This window comes from Micrasema longulum, unplaced genomic scaffold, assembly GCF_059751315.1.
Source record: "Micrasema longulum isolate JH-2025_06_02 unplaced genomic scaffold, ASM5975131v1 h1tg001354l, whole genome shotgun sequence".
In the NCBI taxonomy this organism is placed as follows: domain Eukaryota; kingdom Metazoa; phylum Arthropoda; class Insecta; order Trichoptera; family Brachycentridae; genus Micrasema; species Micrasema longulum.
Genome location: NW_028278540.1, coordinates 156,726 through 181,259, shown reverse-complemented (window position 1 = coordinate 181,259; position 24,534 = coordinate 156,726). Strand labels below are relative to the sequence as shown.

Genomic DNA, 24,534 nt, shown 5'->3' with positions numbered 1-24,534 from the left:
TGCACCTCTAAAATACCTATCAATTCTATTCGTGGTATGTATGCAAATTTTGAAAATCAATGTATTGTTTTTGGTATTTTTTTAATTACAAAACCACCAATTTTCATATTCTCTTCTTAAAAATATTATCTGTTTTGAAATATCTTTCTATCTTGATAAAATTTGTCGTCGATGGGTTAAATTCAGTATTGTTCAACAAATATTTGATATTAAATTAGTTGTTGTTTTAATATCTTATTTAATTCTGTACCTTCACTATTATTATATCTTATAAAAAACAGTGAAGTACATTTAATTTTGTATAATGTAAAATGCACTAAATAGTATTTTATACATAAATGTATACAAACCTATATTACATCATAATGTGTATCAATATATGCATTCTAAGATGTAGCTTTAATTCACTTTAAAACATTTATTCCAGTCTTTTTTTTCAGATGGCAGATGAAAAGTCTCTTCACTCTGACTTGTGATATAATACATTTTAAGTAGTTAATACAATTTAGCTGTAAAAAATTTGAATCCTATACAAAATTTATGAAGATATTTACAATGGTCACAATAAATACACTGAACAAGTGAACCGAATGGCGATATATCAAAATAATGTGATTAGATGCTTATTCTATTTAAAAAAATATAATCTTACCAATTTGTTTGTTATCAACAAATATAATCAATAATTTTAACAATCCTGAATTAAGTACTACAATCTACTTTGAAATTTAAGAGATTAGTATATTGGGTTAGTTTTCAAAAATAAATTTATTTTATATAAAAATGTAAAAGTATTGATATGTTCACATAATGTATCTTTTAGTAATCGAATTTCACGAAATAATATTATTTTTATCTGCGTATCATATCTAAACAGAAGTTACTTTTGTAATTTTTATACGAATACATTCAAAGTAGATAATTAAACAATATTTAAAATAAGAATAGATAATGATTGCAAATTATGTTCAGTCAATTATTTGGCTTATTGCATCTAAAAAAATTGTTATAATAAATAAAGACTTAATTATTTTTTTAAAATTATAACTACGATAAATAATTATAATATAACCAAGGAACGCATGTTTTTACTTATAGTGTTATTATGGTATTTATTTCAAGATGTTTATATTTTTAAACGCATAAAAGTCATTGGTAACTCAATGTATTTGAAGTCTTTGGTATTTCATTTATATTTAAATGTTTTGTTTTTATCTGATAAAAAATACGATGATGTATTTTTAAAATTTCGTCAATAATAGTAAACTAATCGATCTTGACAAGATGTTTAGATATTGAGGCTTTTGGTAATGAAATGGTGGCTGCAATCCTTCATTGTTTATTTGTCATAACAGAAGATAACCCAAAAGCGATTAATGAGATAAAGATGTTGGGGGAAGATTTTATAAGAACCATATTTAATCTGCAACAAGGGACGTCTGTTATTTTGTTGGTACGAATATTAGCAGCTGGCATTGTACTGAATATTCAATCAAATAACATAAAATCATTACCGGCAGAAAGCGTTCATAAAATAATGGAAACAATTAATGCCACATTGTCGGTTGATTTAAGACAAAGCTGTAATCAAATTTCTAGCATATTGCCTCTAGTTGAGTGGAAAAAAACTCCACAAACCACAAAAAGAAAGAAGAAGTTAATTCCCGAGTGAGCCTCATAAAGCATTTAAAAGATGCACAGTAAATAGCTATTGATATTATGACTAATCTATGCTCAAGCGAAGGTATACCTAGACTTTAAATATTATTTTCCGTAGTAATACTGCACCTCCACAGTACATAATAATATAATGGTTAGCATGTTTATTCATTTTAAGAAGTACTTTATATGATGTACTTATTTGTTTTATGAAATCAAAATGCGTGAAAAAAAATATCTTTGGCGGCCTCCGTGGTCTTAACTCATGCGCGGAAGGTTCCAGGTTTGATTCCCGGTGAGAACACAACATTAAAATTAAAAACGCAATTTTACGAAAACAAAAACTACTCGCTCTGTTTCCATGCTTTATAACCAATTAAGCATTTTCTTGAGTTTTTGTATTTCAAATAATATCTGATACATCCGTTTGAATATTTTTTCACACTTAGATTCAATAATTACTTTTCATTTAATTAAAATTAGGTATAAACATTTTTATATTTTAGATTGTTTACCTGCAGAATTGAAAGTCGTTGAAAATTGTGTAAGTTCGTGAACAAGTCATTGTCTACAAAAATTTAGACAAACTCAAAATATTGTTGATAAATCCACCTGGTCCATGAAGAAGTATAAAAATTGAAAAAATAATAATTCAGATGTTTTAGGTGAAATAATTCAATTAGATGAATCTCACCCGCATAAATAAAGGTTTCAGCTGTTTAATTTCACAAACATCGACAGATTAAAAAATCGAAGGAATATAGGTGTTCGAATATGGGCAGAATGATGAATGTTACACAGTGTGTAAAATGGCCCTGTAGATGCCTAGACTTCTATATTACCTTCTCTAAAATGTTATTCATCTCTGTTATTTTAGTAAAATTATATAGTATCCACCGTTTTTATTTTCTTCCGTTCAAGAAACTGATATTCAACGTATTTTACTTTCTATAAAAACCAAATCTATGGGCAGTGATCAGCTGAGTATGAGATTGATACACTTTATTTTTCCTATTATCTTACCGGTTATTACTCACATTATAAACTTTTCTTTAAATACTGGAGATTTTCCTGAAGCTTGGAAAAAAGCATTTATTATACCACTTCCCAAAATTTCTTTACCAGTTTCTGTCAAAGATTACAGACCTATATCTATTCTTCCAATTTTTTCCAAAGTCATTGAACGAGTTGTATATAATCAGCTAAATAATTATCTATTGTCAAATAATCTTCTTGATCCCAATCAATCAGGTTTTCGTGCGGGCCATAGTACAACTACCGCTTTAATCAAGGTTACAGATGACATTAGATACGCAATGAATAACAAAATGATAACCTTGATAACATTACTCGACTTCAGTAGCGCTTTCAACTCTGTGGATTTCGATCTTTTGTTGGCTAGACTTAAAACACTAAATATGACACAACCGGTTATAAAATGGTTCGGATCGTATTTACGAGCTAGACAACAGTGCATCAAAACACCAGATCATCAATCGGAATGGGTCGATATTGCCGCTGGAGTACCTCAAGGTGGAGTTTTATCACCATTACTATTTTCCCTGTTTATTAATCCGATTGCAGATTGTCTCAATTGTTCATATCATCTCTATGCAGATGATTTACAATTATATCTTCATTGCAGACCTGAAAACACCAGCAAAGCAATAGAATCGATGTCCAAAACACTAAATTGCGTGTCAACATGGACAAAAGAGTATGGTTTACTAATAAATCCGTCTAAAACACAAATTATGTTTGCAGGTAGTCAAAGATTGCTTAGTAAACTAGACATACCTTCACTTAATCCTCTTATTGTCAATGGTACCAATATTCAGTACAGGAAATCCGTAAAAAATCTAGGAGTACTAATGGATGAACATCTCTGCTGGCGAGCTCATACTAATGAATTAAGCCGCAAAATATTTTTCAGTCTACACTCACTTAGAAGGTTGCAAAAATTCTTACCCATTAGTACTAAATGTACTCTTGTACAAGCATTACTACTACCCATTCTAGATTACGCTGATGTTTCCATGACTGATTTAAGCTGTGAGCAACTCGATAAACTTGAACGACTTCAGAATACATGCATAAGGTACATTTTTGGTCTTAGAAAATATGACCACATTTCTGATTATCGTAGGCAACTGAAATGGCTCAAAATTAGACAGCGGAGAGACTATCACTCCCTCTCACTTCTGTTCAATGTACTTCATAGTCCTAACGCTCCTATATACCTGTGTGAAAAATTTCAACGCTTATCAGTTCATGGTTTACCTCTTCGTTCTCATTCTCAAGGCACTCTCTTAATACCCATACACAATTCCTCTTTCTTCTCTAACTCATATAGTGTCCATGCGGCTCGACTGTGGAATCATCTCCCATCCACCATCAAAGATGTTACTACATTATCTCTGTTTAAATCACGTCTGAAGAAACATCTCCTTTCTCTTCCTTAATCTCTCCTCCTTTCCTTTTTCCTCTTTCCTCTTTCCTCTTTTTTCCCATTGAGTAATAGTTTCGATTTAAGGTAATTTATAAACTAATACGTTTATTTCTATTTTTATATATCTTTAAATTTTTAATCTTTTTTTTTCTATTGAATATGTTCTGTAACTTGAATTATAAAAATATAACTTTTATTTTATTGGTTGGTTGGAAGAAATTGCCATTTGGCAATAAGCCCGCCAATGTACAAATAACATTATGTACAAAAAGTTAAATAAATAAAAAATAAATAAAATTTGAATCAAAGTATATTCATAAAGTATTATTTATGTTTGTCACGAAGTTTACGAAAATAGGCAAGAAAAAAAAAATTCAAATAAAACATGCAAAATTCATGTAAGTAATAAATCACTTCAAAAAATACTATCATAAAACTTGTTAGAATTTTATATTATATTAAATTGATAGGAATTGAATGATAAACGTGTTATTTCTTTATATTTTTAATTGTCATGCATCGCTTCGAATAGACGCTCTGCAATAAATTATTAAGGGCAAATTTCACAGTGAAACTTTGAACGAGAAACATAGGAAACGTTAGAAAATGAGAAAGCATTATTTGAACCACTAATAAGGTAATCACTATCTTCGTATCTTCTTAGTAATATTGACCAACATCTGAATTAGAAATCATACTGAAGATTTTATTTTCTGTCTAGTTTTCTATGGTATTTCGGATTTTAAAAATAGACAGGTAAATCATTGCATAACTTACATACCATATGAATTAATCATTTTATATGTAATAGTTTAACATAAGAATTGGAAGTGTAAAAGAGAAATCAACTATTTAGCTTAACAATGAAATGCAAATATCCTTTTCTTTAGTAAAAAAAAAATACCCTTTTACTAGAAGTATGTCAATTTCGCCATTTTAAAAAATATTGAAAAGTCATAAAATTCTACTGATAAAAAAATGTGTCTGAAAGCAATCGATATTTCTAGGATAAATCATTGTATCCGATATCATAATAGGGAAATATCACATACTACGAATACCAATAAAAATATATGAAATGGATTTAGGATAATTAATTGTATTTTCAAAATCAATATGAATATTGTGGAGAAATATTTTTATACATAACATTAAAAAATAAATTATAAAAAATATGACATGTTTTTCATTGACAATTGTGACGTCAAGATTCGTAACGATGTTCCATAAACGTTTGAACGGTTAGAAACAATGTTAAAATATGAATATGAACATGAATCGTGACGTGTTAGGGGCGTGGCCAACGCAAAGACCGTTTTTGCTGGAATTCAAAATTTCAAATTAAAAAATATTTTTTGTGCTAGTTACTAATAAGTAGAAAAAAATATTTTTTACTCCCAAGTATTTCATATTTTTATTGTTACTTTAAAAATGTTTTTAAAAAAGTGATATTTCTTTATTACTGTTTGAATTACTTTAATACGCTTACTCGTCTTGCTTTTTTGCATCAAATTTTTTCATTGTTATGAGATTTTTATTAATAATGTTAAAAAAAAAACAGTAGGCGTAGTGCGGTTAGCGTAAAAAAAACTCACATGGTTATACACAAATATTAAAGAAGTCTTCTGAGATGATAATTATTGCAAGAATAAAGATTGTGTTTGAATTTGTAAGAAGACAAAAATAAGTTCGTAGGTAAAACAAAATAAATTTGAAAACTTTTTTTTATTTAATTTATTTCTCTTAATAACATCTTAAATTTAAAAAAAAAATATTTTGCGTGCTAAGCAGTTCACATCCGTCTTAAATATGCTCTCACGGGCATACATTAGGAGAGCTTCATGCCAAAAACGAATGATATAATATATTTTTAAACCTTATAGTATTAGAAATCGAACACTGATTTAGTCTACTGAACACATTATTTTATTTTTACAAATATAAAAACAAAAATTTCGTGACAATTGTTTCGCCTTGTTAGGGCATTTTCAAAGGAATGTCGTTCGTATGACATTCGTTTGAAAATGTCACGAAATTTTAGTTTTTATATTTTTTATATTTGTAAAAATAAAATAAAGTGTTCAGTAGACTCAAATCAGTTTTTGATTTCTAATACTATAAGTTTAAATATGGAGTTCTACAAAATAAACACCAAATCAATCAATATTTTTAAACCATTCAATCCTCAGAGCAATAATTCACTAGAGAAGCCCTTCCCTTTAGCTCTATTGCGTAGAACAAAAGCGTTCATTTTTTTTTTATTTGGTTTTTAGTTTAACAACAAACGTGTAACGGACTGTTTCGGTTTGCGCTTGCAGTTCTCGAGCTGAGTACATACGGCCCGGCCCGATGTATTGCTCTAAACTGTAACTAATTTCGTGGTTGATGATCATATAATTGTTTTTGTCCGTATGGGCGACTCTATTAGTCATTGGCGTGTTATTACTCTAAAATTCAATCACTCTATTAAACTAATGTAACGAACTCTTCGTTTTACTAATATAATAAAATTTGATATTTTCATTCATAACTGTACTAAAAATAAATAAATAGGTGTATATAAGTAATGGGAGTACATGTTTTGATTTAGATATCACTTTTGGATATATTCAGGTTCAAACTCCGGGATTATAAGCATTGGACTATCATTTTTCGCAAATTTAATGTCATTTAGTTCTTTTGTTACTTCGTTTGGTACAAATTCAGATTTTAATTCTACTTTTTTATCTTGGTGTTTTACACTTGCAATTTCTGGCGTATCTGGTATATCTATTGGCTGTGCTTTTTTTCCATTCTTATCATCTGAAAGAGGTGCTGAATCGACTTTCGCTAGTTTAGTGTATTCTTTTGAATTTTCTGATCTTCCTCCCTTCAAGCTTGCTCTGCCTGCACTTCTGCCAGAAGGAATAGCATGGAATGCTTCGGCCAGGTCTAAGTTGATATCTTCTAAAGGAGTGTCTCCGTTCCTGATATATACAGGAACATATCCCTTCACTGGCGGAAGGAGTTGCCTGGCGGGACGAGCATCTAAAACATTCAATAAACTTCATTAAAATGAAAAAAAAATATATCCAGTTAGTAAAATATTTTATTTTTTTTGCGTGATTTTGATTTTATGATTTTTTTATTGTTAAATAGAATCATTGAATCAAAAGAATTACACATTTATTATTATATTTAAATAACGTTTTTTACATTTGTTATTATTATTATTTAAATTTGTTTTCAAAAATATTTTTTTTAATCTTAGGGCCAGTAGCACACTACAACAAGTTAAATGTTTTTTTTTTAAGGCTGAAGTTAAAAAACACTTGTTGCGTTTTTGTCAAAATCGAAAAATATGATAGGTTTTATCTTAGCTTTTCTATGCAACTCATTTTGTCCATTTTGAGGAAAACGCCAAAAATATTTAACTTTAAACTTTTTTAACTAACCTTTTTTTGGTAAAATTGACTCTAAGAAATGCCAAAAAGTGGTTTTTAAATTTTAATTTATTTTTTCAGTTAGCTCAATTTGTATACAGAGTAATTTTTACATTAATTTTAATTACACGTATCATCTTAGAGAAAACAAAACGTTTATTTTTAAATTCAGTCAAACTTTTGTCATTCTTCATACATTCAGGCATCTCATCATACATTTTAAAATCTTTATACATAATTCAATTTTGAAATTCTGTTTTTCTTATGTTTCTTCTGTTTGCCTTATTCTATCTTTGTTTTTAGTTACATGCTAATGACTTTTTAAAATTAATACTGTGTTATTCATATAATATTAGCCTCTTTTTTACAGATATCCAATAGAGTTCATTTTTACCATTTTTTCAATTTTATTATATCTACCTTTCTTTAAAACTACTCTCGCGGCTCAATTTTGAAGAACAGTAAGACTCCAATTACCCGGATTAATTAGCGCCAGATTTCATTGCTTTTGAAATAATACAGCGAATTGGAAACACTTAAACAAAAAAACTTACTTTAACATGTCCAGCAAAGTTACTAGCACAATAAAATTAAACTATTTTACATATTTTTTTTTTTATTTCCTGATAGCAATCTTCATATTTGGCAATCCGGATGACCAGAGTTCGGATAAATGGAATTCTTCTGTACTTCTAATTTATTTAGATTTCCGTCATTGGCTAAAATATAACTGTAGAGCGGCAATCTATATGAGGAAAAAATATTGTTTTTATAATTCTGTCTGTGATAATTCTGTCTAATTTATTCTTCAATCTACCGGGAAACAATATTTTTCTTGATATTTTTATATGTAAAATGATTAGCACAATGAAATAACATGCATACATTTAGTTATGTTCAGAATTATTATCATTCCCTTTCCACACCTAATGGTGCATAGGGCACTACATATTTTTTGTCACATGAAAGTAAGATGATTACTCTTAAAGGCTTCAGGTACCAGTCTAGGGACTATGAATCGGGTTGTGGTCCTGTGGCTAGTGTCTCGGACTCACGTATCAAATGTCTGTGGTTCGAATCCTATTCTACCCCAACTTGATTCCCATTTTCTAATAGTAAGTTATTTACAACTCGTTGAAACTGGCCCGCAAAATTAAATATTTGGGTAAATCATAAAAACGCTAACATTTCTTTTTATAAAAAAATAAAATATTCTAGTGTAAAAACACTTTTTTAAATAAATATTTCAAGTTAACTATGTTGGGAATCGAATCCTATTCCTCTTGCATCGTTGGTAAACGCGCTGACCACTACACCACGAGGCCGATTGAATTATAAAATAATATTACTACTGGGTTATAAATATTTACGATTAAGTTTCAAATTGCTATACAGTTATATGATTTGAATAGTTCTTGGTTTGGGTGAATAAGAACTGCAATCTCTTTGAAAACGGTAAATTGAGATAACCCAATCCGCTGCGTGACCTCTCGTAACACATATTGCATTTGCTCATTCCATTACATCTGGCAAATCAGTTTTAATATTACATTCATTTTAAGGATCAATCAATGATTGTGATAAATGTATATGGTGAAGCGGCCACTGACTTTGAGAGGTTTATTAACACTTTCAATTATTTAGCTGTTTTTTCAACAATAGTTTGAGTATGTTCAAAAGTTTTTAAGTATGAGTATGTTCAAAAGTTTGTCTTAATTTTATTGTTAATATTAAAAACTCCCCAGGGAGTTGAATCCGGTCCTTGTCAACAAAAATTTGGACAAACTCAAATTTCTGTTGAAATATATTTTTTTAAAGAAATACTGGCATTTTTATGATTACCCACATATTTAAATTTTAAAGGCCATTTTCAACTAATTTTTAAATAATTTTCTTAAAAAATAGGAACCAAGTTCTGGAAGAATGAGGGGCGAACCTAGGACGTCTTATTTGTGAGTCAGCGACACTAGCCACGGGACCACAACCCGGTACTATGTTTTGCATTAAATCGGATATATAATTTAACAATGTTTTAGTATGTCCAAATGCTTGCAGACTGGCTGGATTTCCTCCCTAGGGAGTTATTCATATTTAAATTTATTTCAACAGAGAGGGAAAACATTGTTGAGAAGAGAATATGAGCCTTGTAAATGCCCAGACTTCCATATTCCCTTCTCAACAATGTTTTCCCTCTCTGTTGAAATAAATTTAAATAGATATAATTCAACAATGTTTGATTATATCCAAATGCTTGCAGACTGGCTGGATTTCCTCCCTATGGAGTTATTCATATTTAAATTTATTTCAACAGAGAGGGAAAACATTGTTGAGAAGGGAATATGAGCCTTGTAAGTGCCCAGACTTCCATATTCCCTTCTCAACAATGTTTTCCCTCTCTGTTGAAATAAATTTAAATAGATATAGTTCAACAATGTTTGATTATGTCCAAATGCTTGCAGACTGGCTGGATTTCCTCCCTAGGGAGTTGTTCATATTTAAATTGATTTTAACAGAGAGGGAAAACATTTTTGAGAAGGGAATATGGAAGTCTAGGCATTTACAGGGCTTATGACTTGTCATTGGCTGGCATTTACAGGGCTTATGAGCTGTCATTGGCTGGTTTAAGTGGCCACTTTACACACTGTGTATTTGAGTAAAAAAATAACAGTTTGAAGTGTAAAAATTTAATGATTAAGCTAATTAAATTCGGTGATTTTCGTCACCAGACAATTTATTTATCTCTTTTTTGATCAATTTTTGTTTTAAACCCAAGACAGATTGTTCATAAATTAACCTTGAAAGAATAAATTCTTATGGTACAATATTTTTTGCCATTTTAATGCTGCGGCGATGACTTGTGGTCATCATAAGAGAAGGATTTTTTACGACAAAAGATGATCTCATGGAGTATAATAATATGATGATGGTATGAAGGTATTTGATCAATTTTCGTGTGGTTTTTTACCGCCAATATTTTGGGTGATGGATAATAGTTTTAGTATTTTAAAATTTTGCTATCCGGGTTCGAAACAGGAAATATTTTACTTATTGTATAAATTTATAACGTATTTACTTATATTTTACCAGAAAACATTGTTTTCTTAAATATGGAATATGGAAGTTAAGGCATCTACAAGGCTTGTAGCTTGTTGCGTGTCTCATTGGCATCATATTATCTTTATTGAATTCACATTTCCTTCTTAAAAATGGTTTTAATTTTTGCTATTTATCAAACAATCTTAATTAACTCTCTAAAGGGTAAGATCCAGTACTTTAATATAAAATATTGTTAATTTTCGGTAGATATTTTTGTATTTGGAAGGATGAAAATCACAGTGAAAAAGAATCAGAGTCACGAACGAGTGTTTTTGACTCGAAGGCGGCTCTCGGGTAAAAATCCTTAAAAGTTAAATCTAGTGGAGATAAAACTGCCTCGTAGTGTAGTGGTAGGCCTTTACCCACCTCTCCAAATTTAATTAAGCAAATGGAAATGTAAAATAATTGTTTTTAAACATTATTTAATTTAATAAAAAGTTAATTATTCGGCCACAGTTGTGTTCAGTAGCTATCTTAAACATGTATAGTAACGTGTTTTTAATTTTCGAAATGACTTTTTTTGCCTTCATGAGGACTTCAGCCCTACGGGAAATTGGATACAAAAAATGATTGCGACAAAAATTAGAGCATTTAATTGTATGACAAAGTTTCTTGAAAATGTTTCTTGAGAATGAAAACGCACTGCTTTTGAATGACGTCACTGGCTCAAATTACCAACCAATGATATGAGAGCTGTGAAGAATATCCGGTTTGCTTACCGTAAACGAACCAATCCGAAAAACTGATAGAAAAGAACCTCTGACGTCACACGCGGAGTTATTTCAGAAATACAAAACTAAAAAAAGGCTTAGTTTAATAGTCTATTAACAAATGAAAAAAAAACACTGAACTTTCTGATTTCTTTCAATGTGCTTTGAAAGAAAAAAAGGAAAAAGAAAAAGAGAAAAAGCGGAACCCGGAATAATTAATATTACAAAAAATGCAAATTTTGAAGTAATTAAAGATATTTTTTTTCACATAAAAATGTTTTATCTTTTACTTTAAGAACTTCCAAGAATTAAGTACCAACAAATTAAGAAAACGAGTATTTTTAATTTAAAATAAAAAAACATTTTAGAAAACCCATAAAACTTTAAAGGTTTTAAAAATATAATTTCTTGTAATTTTTGTTGATGGTTATTTTTAAGACGGATTGTTAGTCAAAATCACCAGGCAAAAATGCAATAATGAACGTGAACTGTAGATAGAAAATTAAAAAATTTCGTTGCCCTCTATTTAGTAATCTAATAATAAAATCGATAAAATGGTTAATATTGACAGAAAAGGAAGGGCTGAAAAAAATCAATTACTATCATATCTGTACATACAAAGCAAAATGATAGATGTCAGAAATGACTAACTTTGCAGGAGAGAGCTTTCATGAGGCTTGGTGTATTGTACGAAATAAAACATTAAGGCCTTTTAAAAAAAATAGTTTGCACCGCAACAGGTAAAGAGGTTTACAGCAGTGAACACCTAGGCTTAAGTTTTTTTTTTAAATTTCTGTGTTCTCACCAGGAATCGAACCCGGAACCTTCCGTGTGTGAGTCAAGCGTCCAACCACTACATCACGGAGGCCACCGGTCTCATCACATATTTTGGGGGGTGAGGACTCCTATCTACTTGCTTTGTAGATATAGTTATTTAAAAAAAATATTTTTGTAAACGTTATAAATACCGCATAAGCTCCACAGCGTCAAAACTGCTGTTAGCACCAGGAAGCGACGCATTTCTGCTGACGAATTACTGGCGTGTTGGAAGCTCTTTTGCGCTTCGTTCGTCCAAGTCCGTGAGTGTTAAGGTTCTCTCCGTCACCTCGGTTGGCAGGACCCTGCAGGGCAGACGGGAGACCGGAAACGGGGGCTGGTTACTGGTCGCTGGGGGCTGGTGGCTGGTGGCTTGAGTCTGACACTCGCGAAGGTCCCTGCAGTACTAACGAGAGGCAACCCGTCCGGTATGAGAATGCCAATGGCGATGACCGCAACACAGGTTTTGTACAGACATCGCGGAGATTACGTGGAAACTGCTGGTGCAAAAGCTCGCAAATCCCACTTTTAAATAAGTATTAAACATAAAATTTATATTTAAAGCACTAACTTTGTGGTTATTCTTATGAATTATTATTAATAAAATAAATATGAAACAACTGTGTTTTTGGCGACTTATTTTTTTTTCTACTGACCGGTTTCAAAGCTACTCAAGCTTTTTTATCAACGTGTAATTAACAAATAATAACTAATGAGTTGATGAACTAAATAAGGAAAAAAAAGGGGTCAAAAACATTTTTTTTTATATTTATTTTAAAAATTCCACTTTGTTAATTTTTATGTATGTATTTGGTCATCTTTTCACTCTCCAGCTTTAAAGTCAACCTGTAAAGTTTAAAAATAAAATATACTGAGAAGGTAATAGTCTAGGTATAGGCATTTACAGTGCTTATGACAGGTTATTGGCTGGTTAGTGGCCACCTTACACACTTTGTAACATTCACTATTCTGCCCATGTGTAACCATTCACATTTTCTTAACTGTTTCATCCGTTGAGTTTTGTGAAGTGAAAGAGCTAAAATCTTTATTGTCGTGGGTGAGATTCCTCTGGTTGAATTATTTCTCAAAAATGTTTTCCCTCCCAATTGCAATAAATGAATATTAATAAAATTAATCTTAATAACTCCCTATACAGTAAAATCCTGCCTTGCCTACAAAAATTTGGATATACTTAAAATAGTGTTGACAAAATATATAAATAATGTTTAAATATTTTGATAATTAATTTAAAGCCATCAGTTTAGTTTTTTTTTTAGTAAGGCTGAATGTGTACGTAAATATGTTAAATGAATGTATTTATTTTAAAAATATATAATACATAGGCGTAATTACTAACAAATTACCTTATTTATATATGGTGTATATGGTACTGTATTAGTATCACATCAGATCATTTTAAAATCATAAACCAGTCGCCTCGCGTAAAAATATCCTTTGAGTCCCGGCATTTTATCGCACATCGGCACTTAAAAAGAGTCTGTCGGCAATTTCATCAAACTTTACATTGTAGAGCGTCGTCTCTTTTGCACGATTTAAATTCGAATCAAAGCAGGGCTACCTGCTAAAATATTGTACCTAATCTAATAACTTTTAAATGGGGATTTATTTAAATAATAGCTTATTTGGGATTCCCAAAATTGATTAAATATTAACGTACCCACCTCTTTAATTGTGAGGTGTTTTTTGTAACTCCATTATTACCCTCCAATTAGGTTTTTTTTGTTCCCAACAACTTGTGAATCTAAAAATTCCGTATTAATTTGTAATTCGAACAAAAATAAACGATCATTAGACTTCTTCTCTTTAACTTCATTAGGCCACTTAAACCAGCCAATGACAGGTCATAAGCCCTGTAGATGCCTAGACATCTATATTACCTTTTCTGAAATGTTCTTTATCTCCGTTGTAATATGTTCTTCTCTAACGTTTAGCATCCATAAGCTATCAGTTATAAAAATGCTTACAGTTATTTAATTATCGAAACTTCCGATAGTTCATTTAATTTTTAGTTTGATAGTTTTTATTTTCGAGCTTCGTCTTTGCCATACACGTAATACGTGTATGACAAAGACGAAGCTCTACAAAGCCAAATATAGCCGAAGGTCTCTTTCTAAATGCCGACGTACGATATTTAATGTTTGTGTAAGTGGGTACCATTTTTTTATAAACACATTTTTTTAAACCGTAACATCACAAAAAGTCATTACTTGAGCAATATAAAAGTAATTTATAAAAATTAATTTATTATTTATTTTTGCAAAAAATGTTTCATACGCTGTTTCAATGTTCCAACATAAGAAGCTACTGAAGATGCTTACAGATTGCTCTTATTTGGTCATTTTGCAATTACTGCTTCGTTCTTACGCTGTATTCCCCAGTAACTTATATATATTATTTAGAAAATAATATCACGGTTTCGGATTTTAAAAAAGTACCTTCTCAAATAAATTAGGTTTTTCAACAAAGTTTTCACTCATACCTAATGTTTTATACTTCCTTTGTTTTGAAAAAAAAAGTCAACATGTTAACCTTTTTACGATTATGAAAAATGATTACGACATTCTTTAAGTACTAATATTTTAGTTGTAAGTTAAGCTATATCACAACGTTCATAAAAAGGATTCTCCCCTGTTACAAACAATACGTATTTTTTTTGCTGAAAATAATTACATTCATTTTATAAAAATAATTTTATTTTTTTATTCGTACTCATAACAACAGTTGATAATAATATTTTTAAACACCCTTTGAAAAGTTTGTCTTAGTCTTCGGTTTGTTTTGTCTGGTAGTTTATTGTATAATTTCAGTCCCTAGTTTATTAGTCTCGACTGTCCTTGTCTCGTTTTAGAAGGTTTATATGATATTATCGTATAGTGCTATGTTTACTACATTTTTTTCCAAGTTTGAGTTTATTTATTTATCAAAAAAAAAACATACAATAATTAAAATATAAATTTTCAAGTCCTACTGAACAGCATAAAATGCAGTTCGTCAGCAGGTGCTTATACGAGTAATTAAATAACATATAAAAAACTCTTATTACTATGGAAAAAAAAAGAAAATATGTATTCCCGTGTGCATTAAAAATATGTAACACGTAGAAAACTTAAAATTTGTGCAAATAAATAAGAAAAACACAAAAAAAAAAAAATATAAAAAACCACGTTCTAAAAGCCAGATTTTCAGCATACGTCTTTCTCTTAAGCCTGGTATTTTTTTTTGTTTTTTTTTAAATATTTAATGGAAGCATTTTATACATTTTTGGTATATTGTACTCTAGTGTTCTTTTCCCGTATTTATTATTGAATTTAGGGAGAGCTAGTCCATCTACACTGGTGAACCGAGTATTATATACATGTTGCTATTGTCTACAATTACATTGGTGGCTAATTTATGAATAAATTTTAAAGATTCTAGTTTAAAGAGTTCAGTTACATTTAATTGCTTAGTTTGTTTAAAGAGTTCTTTAGTTGCTGTCAGATAGGGGAGGTCATATACTAACTTTAGAATTTTATTTTGGTGTCTCTGCAGTCTGTTTATGTAATTTTGATTTCCTGTTCCCCATAGTAGTTGCATTTAAGATATTTTAGTGTTTACATAGCCTTCATACATTAGATTTTTTCTGTTTTTGGAACAAAGTTTTTGATTTTAACAAAAAAACTCAATAATGTCGCCGCTTTGCTAATTTAACTGTCGATATGAATTTATAAAATTAACGAGCGACCAGGAATTCGGTCGCATATAAGATGGATCGATTAAATTAAGGAATTCACGGGGTCCTCAATTAATGTCTAGAATCAACAACCCTCAGGATGAAGCAAAACGATAAAGAAGAAGTAATTTAAAAAATAATCACTTTTGAAAAAAAAATCTAAAAACTGTCATATTTTTGTATTTACTTCACAAAAAAATATGTAAATTTTTTTGGGAAGTGTGAAAACAAAAAAACGTTATGTGAAAAACAATGTTGCAAAAATATCTTATTAAAAGTAATTGGTTTGCTCTATGTGCATAAGGCAGTTTTCCATCGATAAATGGAATGACAGAAGAAAGGAGAATAAAATATGGTAGACAGAATGAGGTGAACTGCGGTCACGTGGGCAAATGTGCCGGAAGAAGAAATCGTATGGACGACGAAGAAACGAGAATTATATATGGAACACAAATGTATGAGTGAGAATAATTTCTACTTAAGTATATTAAACTTGAATTTACTTGATCTTGTAAACCAATAAAAGTCCATATACGTAAGTGAATCATAATAACTGATCATCTCGACTTCATGCAATGAAATAAAGAGATAAGCCACAATTCGTGTACCCGTGCAGTAACCTATGCACTATCAGATGTGGAAAGAGTGTAACGAACAATTCGTATTTCAGGACAGATAATTTTAACATTTGGAAAAGGAAGGGAAAGTAAAATATTAAATATATATAAAAAATAAGCTCTAACGTCATGACTTCATTGTTGAACAATACAATATAAATAGTTATAGGTTTATTTTGCAGAAAGATACTAAATCTAAATCATGAATTTAGAAGGTCATTCAAAGGGCGTATAAACAACCATTGGCTACGTTATTAAGATGATCACCGTTTGCACATTGTGTGATATTTACTACACGTTATCCCTATTATTTTATCATCCTTATTAAATTAATCCATTGTAATATCTGATGTCTTTTTTGTTCACAAACTTCAGTAATACAGCTGAAATCCCCTCATTGATGTACGTACAAACTTGAAAATGAAAAAAATGTTTTTTATCGGTTCTTCATTTTAGACCAGTTGTGGTAATCAAAAATGTTTGAACTAAAAATATGGTGCAATATGTAAATCGAGCCTTTATAATAAACTTTAATTGCCTGCCCGTTAACGTGATTTTCAACAATCTAAATAATAAATCTTCAATTCGCAGTAACATATTAGACAATCATTGTTAACACGGAAATCGCTCGTAAAGGAGACAAGTGTTTGATGGTCATTTACAACGTGTGTATGCACTTGTACATTATATACTATTTACGTAGAACAATATGCATACTCTAGAGCTAGAGTCTAGAGTATACACCGAACTAAATATTCATTTGGTTATTGCATAGCGATAGTCATTCTAGGTTAACGTACCAGCAAAAAGATAATGAATGTAACCATTTAGGTCTAACTAAATTAGGTAACCGGTTATATCTTTTTATTAAAAAAATATGGTTTCTTTATTTTACGTATCAGTACCACAATGAATACATTTATACTCCAGGAGCTAGACATTAGAGAAAGACTAACATCCATGTGCCAGAATGGAATCCTGCAGTTCTTTTGATATATCTCCAGAGGGAATTCTGATAGTTTGGAGAAAACTATTTTCTTGGGAAGTGTCGAAAGGACAAGGTCGTGTGGATGTCAAACGCCAAGATGAAGCCTTTGGTCACAGAAATATTAGAACTATCGCTGACTTTGCCTACAGAACAGCACAACACTGTTCCAGACGGAGGGAGACTGTCCACAGACGAGCCATGCCTGGAGTCGGGCGTGATCACCATCCTCGGACATGAGGCGCGGATTTAAGAGAACACATTAAATACACGTCAGACATGTGGGGTAGCAAATAGTACGAGCAACCTTCAGTTTACCTTAAATTACTCGCTAAGTCTCTATTTTAGGGGATTGTCAGCCGGTCGAAAAGAGAGGATATGGAAGGAAGTTATGAAAAATATGCTACAGCACCCAGAACAATAGGAAAAAACTTTCTCGGATTTTTTTCTTTCAACTGGTGGAAATCAAACCCACGACGCCAGTTTCGCCGTTGGCCGTCAAAGCAACTGCTCCACGGCACCTGCCGTTGAAGGTTTTGTTAGATTTTTTTGAATGTCCAATATTTACGCATCATACCTACCGATTTTTAACTTTTTTGTAAATAAAAAGAAATAATTATAGATTCAATTATGACACGATAATAACTACAATATAACCTAATGGATGTTAGATAAATATATGTGGCGAATTAAAAATAAATTTCCGCCGCAGTATTGCGTTTCAAAAACTCTTGCGCATTAGATTTAAGATAGGCTTTTACTGCATGTTTATTTGTATAAACAAGATGACTTAATAAATTTATATTTTAAATAATGAAAACATAATATAATTTACTTACAGTTTAAAGGTTACTGCTGATAAGATGTTACAATAAATTTTATTTATTAAAAATATTTCCACATAGCTTCAATATGAGAAATCTGATTCTCAATAATTACAACGAATCTTGCGGATGTTATCAACATAGTATTTTTATTAAAACTAGAATATATATTTTTTTTTTGTTACTTTCCTTTTAATATTTACCAATCATTTAATGGATAGTATTTTATACATTTATGATAAATTTCGTTTCTATTTCATTTACTATACCGACGAACCATGTAGTTTGTCTACCACTCATAAGGTCTTAGATTCGATTCCTTGTCTTGAAATATATTTTTAAAATGTTTTTTCATCACAATTTATACTTTTCCTGGACTGACATATAAAACAAAAAACATTATCTTGTTGTCATGTTGACTGAAACACCCAGGAATTAAAAAGAGAAACATTAGAAAAAATCTTATTTTTTTGTTTTTTTGAAAGCTTATTTTGTTATTTAAATTATTTCGTTTTCTCCATTTATACTTTTGTAAATGCACTTGTTGAAGAAAACAAAATGAAAATACACAAACAATGATTGCACCCAATTATGTATACAATCAGAGAAATAATACTCCATTTATGTCTAATAAATTAAATGTTTGACCAGTTAAGGGTATTTTATGCAGCAAAATTATTATCCAACAGATGTTCAGCTCGATATATAAAAATAAATCAGAACACAGCTATCTAACAAGATTTACATCTGTCGATGGCCTAGTTGTACCAAAATTTAAAAACAAATATGGACAACGTACGTTGGATTATATTGTTCCAAAAATATTGAATATGTTGCCACTTGACATGAAAACATGTCATGGTAAAAATAAAATTACGTTTTTATTACGTAAGTGGTTAATAGACAGAACGTTCATCTATTGATTTATTATTCATGTAAAACATTTTTTAATTTTTTTTTTATCTCTCATTGAATACATTTTTGTTATTTTCTTAGGGCAACCTTTTCTTTTATTTCTTTCTTATTTTATTTACATTTTTTAGATCTTAATTTTAATAGGTACTTTTAATTTTCTTATTATTTTTTTTTTCTGTAGATATGAACTGAAATTTGCAATTTACTTTGTTTTATTTTTATCTTTTTTACATTTATGAGTACACACTATTTATATTTGTGTTTTTTTTTCTAATATTTAAAATATATTCAAATAAATTGCTATTCTTTAATTTCAATTGTGTTATTTTACTCTATTTTCTTACTTAAAAAAAATATATTTCTTCAAAGTATTTTTATCTGTTCATTATTTTATCCGTATACAGTATTATATCTGTACTCTTTTTATTTGATTATTAATTAAAACTAATGTCTGAGCACCCGATGACAAACTATTATTGAAAAGTTATCGGGACAAAATATACTTTAATACTTTATTTTCTTTATAATGTTTTATGCTATTTTCATTGTGTGTTTTGTAATAAAAATAATATAGATGTACATAAATACCTTGTTTTTAAAACTGTCTGAATATTTGTTAATTATCTTCGTGTTTTTTAAGTTAGTTTTCTTTGTGTATTCTCAAATGTTATGAAAAAAAGTATATTGTTAATTGTATTGAAACCCGAGTGAGGTCACTTTATTTTTATTATTAATTATAGTTTGTACGAAAAAAATATGAATAAATATTGTAACCATGTGTATATTTTATTGAATAAAGAATCTATGAAAAAATTATTGTTATTTATTAGTAGACACCGGTTAACAGCAAAATAAAATATTTAAAAAGAACTGTATTATTTGTTGAGATTTGTTCAGCATTTTTTAAATAGAAATATATTAAAAACGTATTTAATTGACCTTGATTATTGTCGTACCATTTTGGCGTACCTGTAAATAATTTAACAATAATATTTTATGTAGAATCGTCATTACGATAAATTATATCTATGGCGTTTTAACAACTTAATCTTATTACACCAGCTTTTCTTCTTCGTGAGTAATATAGTATAATGATGATCAATCAGATTTACGGTATTAACATTTTTCCTTTTAGCACCTGTGAGTAGGTATTGTAATCATAAAGTACCTCATCACGAATCTCACGAATCAGTGATTGTTAATGCGTCATAGGTCATTTCAATACTAATAATAAATCAATTAATATTTTCGCTTTGGATTATGACTATAATAAATATAATGGTTATCAATACTTGAGTTGGCTTGTCCATAAATAAATTATAGTCAGTCGGTACAATTAATTAATGTATGACTTATTTTTGACCGGCGCCATAAAACGGGACCCCTCCAGCTAAGGGTAGGTAACCCCGACAGAAAATTCCACCGAAGAAGGCAACGGGAAACCACTTCGGTCAATAATTCCCAGGATATCACTATGAAGAGAACCAAACAATGGCCCCGAGTCCCGGGCGGTCCTTAAATGGACCAGGGGTGCGAAGAATCTCCCGGCTCCACATATAACTGTGGAGGAGCTGTTTCGCACTGCTCAGGATAGGGAAGCAAGTGATCGTCAACGTTGGGGGGACCCGATATGACACGTGAAGAAGAAGATGACTTATTTATAATGGTTTGGGATTACAGAATTCTGATTACTTTAACTTATTTTAATGTTGATTATCGTCGTTTTATCATAAAAAAGTTTTAAAATAGTTCGGAATGATATGTCATTCAATAATTAATCAAATTACTCCAGAGTGTTCTCCCATGGGTGCTTATTATTGTTTTGTATTAGTTATATTTTGAAAAACGTTATTTTGACATTGAGGTATATAACTAGAGTAAACATGAGCGTTCGAAATATGTTCCCTCAACCTGCAGCCGATTGGCATATGTTTGATAGAACGGACTTTTGTCTGTTGCGAGCGTTTACAGGCTGCTTTTCTCCTCGAAATTACTAAAATGCCTATATGTACGCTAAGATACTGACACATCGATCAGGAAAAGCGATAGTATAACCTTTCACCAATAAGTAATATTTTTATCTTTATCAATACTAGTTTAAAATATCCATTTTAATGTTAAAAACCGTTTTCTATGCCGTATCTCATGTCACTGTTCTGCTCAGTTGAACTGACGCAACTCTCTCAGTTTGTGTGTAAGGAGAATGGCACACGAGTCACTCATAGGTAGTTATATTGTCATTTAAAAAAATATTAACCACCTGCTTTCAACTAATTTGGAAGGTTTCGACTTTCGACTAGGTTTTCGGGAATTTTCGCCTTAGTGTGACGTAAGGAACGCGGACTAATTGTTTGCGATGTCGATATGACAAGTAGGTAGAACATTCCGAGGTAAGATACAGATCGTACAGAAGTTAAGTATACTGTCTCGATATATCGGTAGTCAGATGGCAGAAGGGACCATCTTTATTTTTTTCTGTTTTTCAGTTTTCAAAAGTTTTAATCAATATTTCAGTAAATACACATAAAATAATAATAAAAAAACAGCATAATTTAGAATGTTAATTCATTATTGAAAAGCAACACTAAAATATTTTAGTTTGGGGATTGAAGTCTTAAATTTGAGTCGTATTTCAGCTCTCCTGAACATTTTTGGAAATTACAGATGGTCCCTTCTGCCATCTGACTACCGATATACAGATGAAGATAGCGTTCATAATCGAGGCACTAGGGTGGTATTCTGAAGTGACAGTGATTAATTTGAGGAATTTATTTTTTGCAAGTGATTACAGTTTGCTTCATATCGTCGGACAAAATCCGAATATTATAAATTTCTCATTTTAATTGTCAAAAAAATTGTGTTCTTATAATATTAGCACTTATTTATTATTTTTTGATATCTATCGTATTTTTCCAGTAGCTTTTATTTTCCAGTAGCATATAGACCATGCCTATGTGGGGTTTTTTTGTGATTATGTAATAGTTTTTTTTATTTGTAACTTAATTAAGTTTACGATAGGTATAATTATACCTATCGTAAAATGCAAAGAAAAAATAAAATAAAATAAAAGACCGCGAAAACGTCGCGAAAGTCCAAAAACATCATTTTGAGATATTGAGGTTTGAAGTTTAAAACTGGGCCGCTATTACAACAGCTATCTTCATCGGTACATAACGGGACGGTATACTTAACTTTTGTACTATCTTCATTTACCTCGGTATGCTTTACCGATTTCTCATCTCGACATCATATGATCGAATCCAACCAATGAATGACCTCGAAAATTTAGTCCGTGATACTTAATGAAAATTTGACATAGTTCTCTTTTATATTTTAAATAGTCTTCTGTGATAAAAAGTGGCCACTTCAAAACGATTATAAACTCCAATAAATCCCAATTCAATCAAAAAATGCTCGCTTGAACATGATTTTTATATGACTTTTGACAATTACCAAGACGGTATACTTAACGATTGTCTGTATTTATCTATCGAGCGATTACAAGGTCACTCTCGATACGTACACTCAGAAAAAAAGAAAAACAGATTGAAAAAATATAATAACTAAATTTATTTGTTTCAGTGGTAACATTTTACGGTTAGATGCTCTTGTGTGTTGATAGGGCAGCATCTAGTCACATCATCTGTGCATCTAGGCGGTCGTTTTCAAAACTGACAGTTATGTCAGAATTTAATTCAACTTCAAGGGTTACTTTTTTCTTTCTCATATTTTAATAGGCTTTTAAGAAAAAGTACCAACCTCAGAACGAATTAAATTGTTCGGTGTAGTAAAAATATTGTCACTTTTCATGCATAGATATGCATATCAGGGGGTACTAGACCCTACGGTATCAAAAGATGTACTTACATAAAAACTTGAAGGTGGGGGGATCGGTAATGTATCTTCGTAATCACTCGGCAGAATTTTTCTTCAACTATGACGTCATACTGAAGCTATGTCATTTTAGTGCTTAGATATGTGTACCGTGACGTCCGTGACTTACGCTTCCTCTTGTTACATATCGTTGTACGCACCCAAAAGTTGAAGGTGGGGGATCGGTAGTGTATCGTCGTAATCGCTCTCGAGAAATTATCTTTAACTTTACCGTCATGGTGAAGATATTACGCCTTAAGCTTCCCATCATAATCCCGGCCCAGGAGTCATAAATCTATTTATATAATTACTAAACTAGCTTCATATAGCTAAATATATATTATATTATTTCGAAAGCAATTAATTAAAATGACTTATTGAAAAATTAAATTGTTTGACATTTGACTTTATTTTTATCAAATTGTTGATTTTGGCATTATTAGTAATGCATTATTTGTGGAGTATACTTTGTATGGGGTTTGAAATGTTTTTGAACAATATTTATATTTTATTTTATTAAAATTTAAAACTATATGTTTGTCAAGTCAAGCATTTATATTTTTTAAAGTATTTTTTTTTACTAAAAGGGGCATAAAGAATTTAGGAAAAAAAAGTGTTACATTCGTAGATAGCATTCTGTCAGAGGCGATGAGATTTATTAGATTCGACATGTACCTATTTAGTGCCATAGTCTCGAAATAAATATTTGCGAATTTGGCATTGGATAGATGGGTATTTATATAAATACGAAAACTTAAAGCTAAATATAATGATTTTCAATATTTTTCATTAGATGATTTCATAGATTTCATTAACAGAGCATTATAGCGACCCCCAAAACACGGTTTGGTCAATTAGGTTGAATTCACTAAACTGTATTAGTTTTTTTACGTTTTTTAAACTGTTTTATACATCACTTGCCGTTAAGTCAGATTGGTGAAATGGTAGGTGGTCAGATTTCGGTTTTGTTACACAACTTCAAATTCGCTGTTTTGGTAGTGTGTGCTTCGATTTAAATAAACTTTCTAGGTATATTTAACTCAAAACTGGAAAAAATGCAGATTCGCGACACATGACCACACTGATGATTAAACGGAAAATGATGTATAAAATATATAAAATGTATGATATCCTCGCTCAGATAAACCTTAATGTACCTCGCCGTAACTTGCGTACCAATCCTGTCTGCCGTGGGAAATTATAAAACCAACATCGGATTCTTTTCCCCTCTGCCAAGGACCCTCAGAACAGTGAACGAAATCTCATTAAACGGTACTGTCGATGTGTTCCTACAGCAAGGGCAGGCATTCAAGAATCAAGCGGTGTTGTCACTCCTGACTCGCGATGACGTACTTGCCATGTCCGCCTAGATTATGTCATATTTATACCTTTTGTTAATTATACCTTTTTAAAATGTAAATAGATTTTAAGACTA

General features: G+C 30.5%; 2 protein-coding genes across 11 annotated transcripts in view; one reads left to right on the top strand and one right to left on the bottom strand.

Moving 5' to 3' along the window:
- The window catches only part of LOC148275731 (putative multidrug resistance-associated protein lethal(2)03659), a 34,850-nt gene extending 27,769 nt beyond the window's left edge, over window positions 1–7,081 (top strand). For all 10 annotated transcript variants that reach the window (XR_015823951.1, XM_088235275.1, XM_088235273.1 and 7 more), the window contains one exon: window positions 441–7,081. Coding sequence is in view for 9 of the 10 variants with exons in the window: in XM_088235275.1 (XP_088091401.1) it covers window positions 441–476 (36 nt within the window). In the remaining variant the exon portion in view is untranslated. The remainder of the gene's footprint in view (window positions 1–440) is intronic.
- LOC148275730 (uncharacterized) lies at window positions 5,883–12,560 on the bottom strand. Its single transcript, XM_088235285.1, has 2 exons — window positions 12,305–12,560; window positions 5,883–7,135 (listed from the first exon to the last, which is right to left on the bottom strand). The coding sequence occupies exons 1-2, from the start codon at window positions 12,354–12,356 to the stop codon at window positions 6,702–6,704; spliced, it is 486 nt and encodes a 161-aa protein (XP_088091411.1). The 5' UTR covers window positions 12,357–12,560; the 3' UTR covers window positions 5,883–6,701.
- Window positions 12,561–24,534: the final 11,974 nt, after the last annotated feature.